General features: G+C 39.8%; 1 protein-coding gene across 6 annotated transcripts in view; it reads right to left on the reverse strand.

Annotated features, from left to right (window-relative positions):
* MACF1 (microtubule actin crosslinking factor 1) overlaps window positions 1-9,344 on the reverse strand; it is a 392,660-nt gene that overhangs the window by 282,999 nt on the left and 100,317 nt on the right. The window contains exon 1 of one of the 6 annotated variants that reach the window (XM_023727202.1): window positions 1,956-2,061. The exons of the other annotated variants lie outside the window; for them this stretch is intronic. Within the exon in view, the coding sequence (XP_023582970.1) occupies window positions 1,956-2,031 (76 nt within the window). The 5' untranslated portion in view covers window positions 2,032-2,061. Of the gene's footprint in view, window positions 1-1,955; window positions 2,062-9,344 lie in introns of those variants that run through there. 6 annotated transcript variants of the gene reach the window in all.

Raw genomic sequence — 9,344 nt, forward strand, 5'->3', positions numbered from 1 at the left:
TCCAAAAGTGAAGGCCATTTATCTGCCCTACTGTGCTATCAAAAGCCATTATAAACATGTCTCAATTAGAAAATCATATACAGTAAGTGTCCGAGTTAAGAAGGTCTGACTTACTTTACAGACAACTCGTACTTAAGAACATCACTCACTGCTTCACCTTGCTCTTTAATGTTATGTAAATGTGCCCTCACTTTGAAAGAACTGAACCAACCCCTACTCACAACAAATTCTTCATCACAATCATCTTCACTTGCTGCACATGCAGCTTTTAAATCAATGAAAAGTCTTCAAGCCTTTTCTTGCACTAAAAACCAAAAATTAAACCTACTGCCATTGAGTCGATTCCGACTCACAGCCAACCCTAAAGGACAGAGTAGAACTGCCCACAGGGTTTCCAAGGAGCAGCTGGTGGATTCAAACTGCTGACCTTTTGGTTAGCAGTTAAATGCTTAACCACTGCACCACCAGGGCTCCTTCTTGCACTAAAGTAAGCCTAAATAAGAACTGTGTACACCTGCTCTGACTTATCTACAAATTCAACTTAAAGACCGACTTAGGAACAGATCTCGTTCATAACCCAGCGACTGCCTGTACCAGTCAAAAATGTGGAGGAAATTTGGGGGGGGGATCTGAAACATTCAAATATCAATATAGTCTGAATCTACCTTTATTATTAGAGAAGACAATGAAAGATATCTAAAGTAATTTACTTTTCACAAGATCTTTATGATATGGCTGTGCTATGCTTGGATATACCATTTTTCTATACATGACAGGTAAAAAAAGTTTGCTCATTTCCAGCCTTCATACATGTATATGTATGAAGGAAAAGGGAAGGTGAGAGAAACTGTCTTTATGAAATTAAATAGATTTTTCACTTTATGAAATTAAACAGATTAAACTAAGATGGATCTGTGTGCTGTTATTCACAGGAAGTGGTTAGAGGCTGGCAGGAGGGAGTAACTAGTTTTCTTTTTAGACATCGTTTATTATACAAAGAACAGGCCATTTAAGGTCACATTTAACCAAAACCAAACCCACTGCCATCGAGTTGATTCTGACTCATAGCAACCCTTCAGGACACAGCAGAACTACCCCATAGAGTTTCCAAGGAGCAGCTAGTAGATTTGAACTCCCAACCTTTTGGTTATCAGTCAAGCTCTTAACCACTGTGGCACCACTTAGCACCCCTCATATCCCTTACTAACAGCAATGGGCAGGGCCCAAACCATCAAAGAAGCCTTGTAGAGGCAACTCAGAACTTCATTAAGATTTCAGACCTAAAGCACAATTTAAAAAAAAAAAAAAAAAAAGATTTTAGACCTGCCTCTCTTTAAGATTACTTCACTCACAAGAATTTAAGACAGTCACCCACAACCGTCAACCATAAGAAATCTCAAAACAAGCCAACATCCGAAAATCACTTTGATGCCTGCACCTGAGACCAAAGCAAGTCTGTGAGAAAGGATGCTGTATGTTTTATTCAAACTGCCATGGAGTTATATTTGGTCTCAAAATAACTGACATCCACAAGCATCATAATTTCAGCAGATACAAACTAAAAATTTAAGTTCTATCACAATTAAAAGATTGAAATCTAAAAAAAAAAAAAATACTTAAAAGACAGCCTCTTCCTTTTTTTCTTTCTTTAAGTAACAAACACACCTGAGATTATAAATTTGGTGGAAGGAACAGCTTATGACTGGCAGAATGGAAACCTTGGGCTTCTGGGAATGGCAGGATCCAGGCATCAAAGCCTGGCCCTGGGCTCTTGTTCCCATCTCCTCCCATAACCCCACTAGGCATCTAACTGCAGATAGGCAGAGGATGTTGCCTTCACAGAGGCTAATCAGGAGACCTTCTGTGACTCTGACTTCTAAGATTTAGCAATGTGGTATTGAAACAACAATAAACACGTAAAGGTCCAGAATACCTACAAAGAATATTCTACATACCCAAGTGTCCCTGAATATGATGAAGTTCAGAAAATCTCCAAATTTCTTGCTCAGTAAACCTAGATGCCATGAGCATTATAGCATGACAATTACAAGCCCAGTCTGCAGTCAGACTGTCTGGGTTCAAAGCCAGACTCTACTATATATATCACATTTTGCACCCTGGGCAAGTTACTTAACTTTGCAAAACCTCAATTTCCTCATCCGTAAAATTATAATAATTGTACCTGTCTCAAAGAGTTGTCACGAGGATTACATGAGTTAATGCACTTAAGGTGTTTAGACAGTGCCTAGCACACAATACATGCTCAATAATTATTAGCTATTATTATCACTATTCGTAGGAGCAGCAAACAAACCACATCTAACCACAAAGACCTCTAAACATGGCTCAGACTGTACAAAACCGGGTATACTGATGATTTACATAATCTGTCTTGCAGTCTCCCACCTGCCAATCTTGCCTTCATTCACTGTGAGATTAATTCTCCTGAAGCACGTATAATGACTGGCACATCTTAAATGCTCAATAAATGTTTACTGTAATTTCATTCTAAAACTTACAATTTCCCACTGTCAATTAGGTCCAAACCTCTCTAGTTTTACAACAGTCCTTCGTTTATTTTACCATGGAATATGTTTCCTTCCCATCTCCACGTGTCAAAATCCCATCCCTACAGACCAGCTTAAAGCTAATACTTCCACCAGTCTTCCCTGTTCCCTCCATCCACCCCAGCAAGAAGTACAATTCTCACTGCCTTGAGCTTATATTACACTTGACCTGTTTCTTCCTCATGACATTTAGCACTTTCTACTTTATAATATAGTTGTGTGCATATTTTTACTCTCTCACTAGATTAAATTTTTGAAACTAGGATTCCTGTCTGCTCTCCTGTGTAAAACGTTAGTCACTAAACTATTTGTGGAATAAATGAATAAATAAATTAGCTAATTAATGAACAAACGATATATTGCATTGGGCAAATCTGCTGCAAAAGACCTGTTTAAAGTGTTAAAAAGCAAAGATGTCACCTTGAGGACTGAGGTGCACCCGATGCAAGCCATGGTATTTTCAATCGTCTCACATGTGTGCAAAAGCTGGACAATGAATAAGGAAGACCAAATAGAATTGATGCCTTTGAATTATGGTGTTGGTGAAGAATACTGAATATACCACGGACTGCCAGAATAACGAACAAATCTGTCTCGAAAGAAGTACAGGCAGAATGCTCCTTAGAACCAAGGATAGTGGGACTTGGTCTCCCTTACTGTGGACATATTATCAGGAGGGACCAGTCCCTGGAGAAGGACATCATGCTTGGTAAAGTAGAGGGTCAGCGAAAAAGAGACAGACCCTCAATGAGATGGACTGACACAGTGGCTGCCACAACGGGCTCAAACATAGTAATGATTGTTAAAGATGGCACAGGACTGGGCAATGTTTCATTCTGTTGTACACAGGGTCACTATGAGTGGAACCAACTTGATGGCACCTAACAATGACAGCAATTGATGAACAAGAGGATCTGAAGACACTGTAAGAGCCAGGAGTATAAGGGGGGAGTACACTAGAAAGAGCAAGATGATGTCCAAGAAACCATGAAGATTCCCAAAATTTAAGTATTTCTTCTGGGAATGCATCTATCTTGACCACAAAAACATGCGCAGAGAGTAAGTGCCTGGAAAGCCATTTATCTATTGGAAGGAATAACTCAATATGCTCCTTTAGATAGACCCAGTAGATAATATATACTAACAAAAGAGCCAAACCACCTTTAACAGTGAACTTAAAAATCTACCTGGGAGCTTAAGGAAAAAAGTGACTCCAAGAACACAAGTATAAGTTTTGCTTTTTCTTGGAGCTAGGAAGAAGCCAATTTATTAATTCAGAAATTCCACTTCTGCAGATCTCTCCAGATATGGATTCCGCCCAAAAATTCAAACCCTGAGAGGCCTTCTTGTCCAGCTCAGCAATGGAGGTGCTTACCCTTGAGAAAAAGGAAAGTAAAGCCAAACAATAAGGGTAGAAAGTAAAGTAAACCCAAGTGCCCCTCCTCCCTCTCTACTTACACCCAACATAATCTGTTAGTCAAACCTAGATTCAAATTCTGACTTCACCATTTCTAGCTATATGTCTTTGAACCAATTATTTAATCTCTTTAATCCTCAGCTTCCTCATATGTAAAATGGGAATCATAAAACTACCCCTTCGCAGTCTAACAGTGAGGATTAAGTGAGAAAATGCATGGAATAATTGGCACACTGTGAATGCTCATTAATGTTAACTACTGTTATCATCAAGGAGCCCTGGTGGTACAGTGGTTAAAGAGCTAAACTACTAACCAAAAGGTCGGTGGTTCAAACCCACCAGCTGTTCCAAGGGAGCAGAGGAAGAAAAATATGGCAGTCTGTTTCTGTAAAGATTTACAGCCTTGGAAACCCAATGGGGCAGTTCTACTCTGTTCTATAGGGTTGCTATGAGTCGGAATCAACTTGACAGCAGTGGGTTTTGACTTACTGTTATTATCATTACTACACTACAGCATTTACACCCTAGCAGAACACCAAGTCATCTTCAGTGTCCAATGCAAGGAGTTAAGCCAGGGTAATGTATGGCATTTAATAGCTCTAAGCCATCAGCTCAATGACTAAATCAAATTAGGCCTCAATGGCATTGATTCAGAAAGGGAAAGGACAAGAATATCTGATCAACCACCATATCCATACTGCCATTTTAAATAACCCCTCTTTGAGATTCTGACCATTTCCCCCTAAAAAATAATAAGATCTAGCTATTAAACTTTTTTCAGGAAACTCTGGTAGTACATAACTTAAATAAATGGAGAAAAGAAGATATAAGGAAAAGAGGCTTGTCTATAAGGATTGTTATTTATGTCCACAAATATCTCTCATTCCAAGTGAATGCACAGGGAAGGAGAGTTAGCGTCTTACTCCTATCCAGTCTAAATACATTTTTTAAATGCTTTTCCAAATAAAAAACAAAAACTATCTCAAAGGGAAACGTCTTTAGTGTGGTCTGGCTATGAAACAGTGATCAACTTTCATTTTCCTGAGCCACCTTGAACACAATAAGGCAGAATGGGCACAAGGGGCTTATTTGGCATGCAGCTGACAAAGGGGTCAGGATCTCAACAATGAGGTAACCTGGGAGGCTTGTTAATGCCAACAGGGTGGCTACATTCAAGGCTCAGAAGAGCCCAGGCCAAGGAGAAGATAAGAGGCAGGTAAGGTAGGCAGGCTTATACTTATAAATATACTTATATTATAAATTAAGTACTCAATGGAAACCAGGCTTTGCATACAAACAGCTAATTTTAGATCTCTGTGAAACAGTTTCCAAGACCCTGGCAGCCCTAAATGAAAATAAGGGAGAATCTGCCACCTGAAGACAAAGGCAGACCTGTCAGCTTCTTCCCACCTGCTGATCCCTGTAGCCTGCTCAGAACCCTAGTCCACAACACAAGGATTATTTTAGTCTTCCTCAGGAGAGTCTACTACCAGGCTCTGCTTACTTTCTAACACAGTAAAACCTGCAAAAGCCAGAAGATGTGTTAGGTGGAAATTTATCAGAGAAGGAAAACTCAAATATTTTCCACTAAGAGAGAGGACAGAAAAGTGGTAATCGTCAAAGGCGGAAAACTTGTGAGACCTGGAAAAACATGGCAGTCCTGTCGAGTTGTAGCTCTCACAGTTTTCACTGCAAAAGCTTCTGCTTTCATGATCCCTAACCAGGGGCCCAAGTACAGATGAAGCATCTCCCCTACTAGTATCATTTCACAGATGCATGACCTTAGGGAAAGTCCCTGAATATTTCTGAACTTTAGGTTCCTAATATATAAAATGTATATATAAATACCTATTTCTCAAGGTTGTTGTCAAGATTAAATAAGGAATATATGTAAAGTACCTAGGCACACATCAGATGCTTAAAAACAGTTTTCTTTCCCCTGTCTCCTTTTTTTTTTTTGTAATTGCTCTTCAAATCTTACCCATAAAACCAATTCCATCTCAGCCTTGGTTTCTTTCATCTAGCATCTGGAATAATTCTTTTCTTCAAATACCCAACAGACCTACAATGTTCTTAATACAAGTCCATCTTAATTATACAATATTCTTCATACAAGTTCATATCTTTTGTTTCTAACTAATACAAAAAATAAATTATAAAAAATAAATAGTACTCAATGAACAGAGATGCTATGATAAAGATAAGGAAAAGAAAAATGATTGTTCTACTATAGAATTAATGACCAGTTATTTCATTTAGCATCTAAGCCCCCACTGATGCCTAGCAGACAAAGATAGATACATAAGTCTGAGTTTCATAACCAAGACAAAGAAATCTTGTGATTTCCTTTATTCTAGTGAAATTCTCACACATAAGACTTTCATTATGCAAGCTCAAGCTTGTCTCAAAATCCGTGTAAACCCATAACATAGAAGGGAACAATGCTAACTCCTTCCAGTCAGCTCTTTCCTTTCAAGGGAAACATCATCACCATAAAGTGGGTTGGTTTGCTGGTTGCCCTAACCGGATCCCTAGTATTCACAGCTTTGTGAATAGTCCTTACAAAGGAAAGAGCCAGCAGAAAAGACACAGTCATTGGCACACAACCCCACCCCCCACTACCCTGCAATTTTTCCATTCCCCGAGCTGACTCACTCTCAGCTCAACCCAGACTACCCGCCAGCAGTCAGGGCCACTACCTGTGCCTGGTGAGTAATGCTTCCCCAATGCATCCTCCCAGTTGCCTCTGACTTAACAAGTCATAAAAGGAAATGTGGGTAACATCTTTAAGGGGACAGAACGTAAGCCCTGTCCTGAAAACAGGGATAGCTCCTCTCAGCTCCCTGAATAAACTGAGTTGCAGTGAATTCCCTCTAACGGCAGCCAGATGGCAATCCAGAAACACCAATGAGTACAACAAATCCTTCCTCTCCAAAATCTAGGAACCACAGCTTCTATTTTGGATAAAACCAAAAGTGATGGGCATGAGGCAGAGTCCAATCCAGCCTAGAGGTCAATTATGATTCATTCCACCGTCGATGGCTTGTCTACCAACAGCTCTGCCCAATGAAGACTGCCAGCCAGCCCCATTATCAGACCATCTGCCATCACTCAGCCTCACATTGTGAGGCAAAGGCATGATGAAAAGCCAAATCTCAGACGAAGGAGCTAACTCTTAAGTACCTGCCCATCCACCCTCAAGTGCCCAAAGTAGCGGATGAGGAAAAGGATGGCATCTGGCTTTTTCGATTAGTGACTGGTACACCTGACAGTCAACAAATCCTAAATAGACAATAGTTGTAGTTCAACTTTCTCCTTATAGATGTTCCTGGAGCATCTAATCCCTAAGACATGAATCTATGGATCTATCTCAAATGTTCTGGAAATGACTGCCAAGAGCTAGGTAAGCCAAGGAAACAGAGGAGGATCACTGACACAGACAATTTACTACAAAGAGACTTTGACTAATAAACCATGATGAACAGTCAAACAGCAAGACTTTAGAACTCAACTAACCTGGGTCTGCACTCCACTGATAGGCGAAAAAGAGTCTCTCTAAATATATCATATAACTGATTTTTTAAAATTTTCTTGAATTCGGCACTCTTTAGTACAGTTGCCTATATTTTCCCCACCTATAATCCTTGGGTCTCTGATAGTCATATGCCTTGGAAGAAAACTATTATCCAGTTGTTTCTGACAAAACCTAGAATATTCAAGATCCTGATTTATTTTTTTAAAAAACTGAAATTACCTATGGCATACTCTAATTACTAAGACCAAAAAGATATTTACATGCATTTTCAACATGAATGAAACAAAAAATGCCCTCTGGTTAATACTGGACTAACCAGAATAGCTAATGAAGCATATATCAGACTTTTTTTGATGGATTTAGCAGTCATAGAACGAGGTTATAGTTCCAGTTCTGTCCCTGGCTTATTATATGACTGAATTTGTCTACTCATTCATAAAATGAAGTTGGCATTATAGATTTCTAAATTCTTTTCCAGTTCTATAATTCTACAGTTCGTTACAATATTTAATTGCCCAGATGCTATGCTAATTGCTATGGATTAAAAAATTACAGAGCCAGTCTTATATTGTCCTTTAAGGGCTTACAATTTAACTAGGGAAATGGTATGTATATAAATACTGTATGAGGCAGTATATGCTACGTCATGAGGGTGGCAAGACTACAAGAATTCAGTGAATGGAACTTTAGGAATTCAGTCAGTGGAATGGTCATTTCCAGTTGGAGAAATCAAAACGGATTTCCATGGATGAGGCATGTAAAATCAGCCTGGAAGAACATTTGTGTAGAATTTCAATAGGCTGAAAGGAGAAGAGCAGACATTCTAGGAGGAGAGAATGGCATGAGCAAAGGAATGGAAAAAAGAAAGTACAAGTGAAGGTAGAGCACAGGGTTTGTGTATGTAAGAGAGAAAGAGGCAGAGAGACAGAAAAGCAAGCTGGGAAGATTCACTTCCGCCAATTCTAGGTTGCACGTGGGAGACTTAGCATACATATTTATCTCATTCCTTTCTGAAACCTCGGAAAAAAGACACTAAAGGAATAAAAATGGCACAAAACCACAGAAAAGAAATATCAACGAAGGTTTGATAAACTGAAAAGGACAGACAAACGGTCACTCATTTAGTTTCGACTTTCTCTTTGTGCTAAGCGCCTGTGGGAATAGGGATAAGAAGAAAAAAACTATGGTACCCCAGGACCCCAGAAAGGTTCAGTAACTGGAAGCACCACGTAACTCAGAAGGCTTGGGCAGAGGGGGAGTGGTGTTGCAGAGTGAGGCTGAAAACAAGATTGGTTAAAGTTCTCAGGCCCATATGAGGTCAAGAGTCAGATGCCTCACAGAAAACAGGGATATCAAGTGGAATTTGATATGATGAACACTAAGCCCCTCCACCCACACTCTGTCCCACTGCCCTGCTTGGCAACCTCAGAGCTCTGGCTGCCAGGCTTAAAGATCCAGACAGGAGACTGGCCAATTCCTCTCTGGGGAAACAGACCTGAATTTCAGGTTGCTCTAACAAAATGGCTGAGTCCCCCACCTGATCATTCATTAAGAGCACTCAAGTTAACAAGTCCCACCCACCCAATCAGCTTTTAGGGCCTAACTCTCTTAAATATGAAGATCACCCAGAAATAGCAGACGTTTTATGAGCGCATCTGACATGAAAGACAGAGAGCTTGAAAGAAAGAGACAATGCTGGAAGCAGAGGAAAACGTTAAAAAAAGAAGAGAAGGGGTGGGGGGGGATATTAAATAGGCAATAGACAAGTGGTATGTTGGGTGAAGGGTGAGACAGTACACAATACAGGGGAAACTAACACAACCTG

Source organism: Trichechus manatus, unplaced genomic scaffold (assembly GCF_000243295.1).
Source record: "Trichechus manatus latirostris isolate Lorelei unplaced genomic scaffold, TriManLat1.0 scaffold00015, whole genome shotgun sequence".
Lineage (NCBI taxonomy): Eukaryota > Metazoa > Chordata > Mammalia > Sirenia > Trichechidae > Trichechus > Trichechus manatus.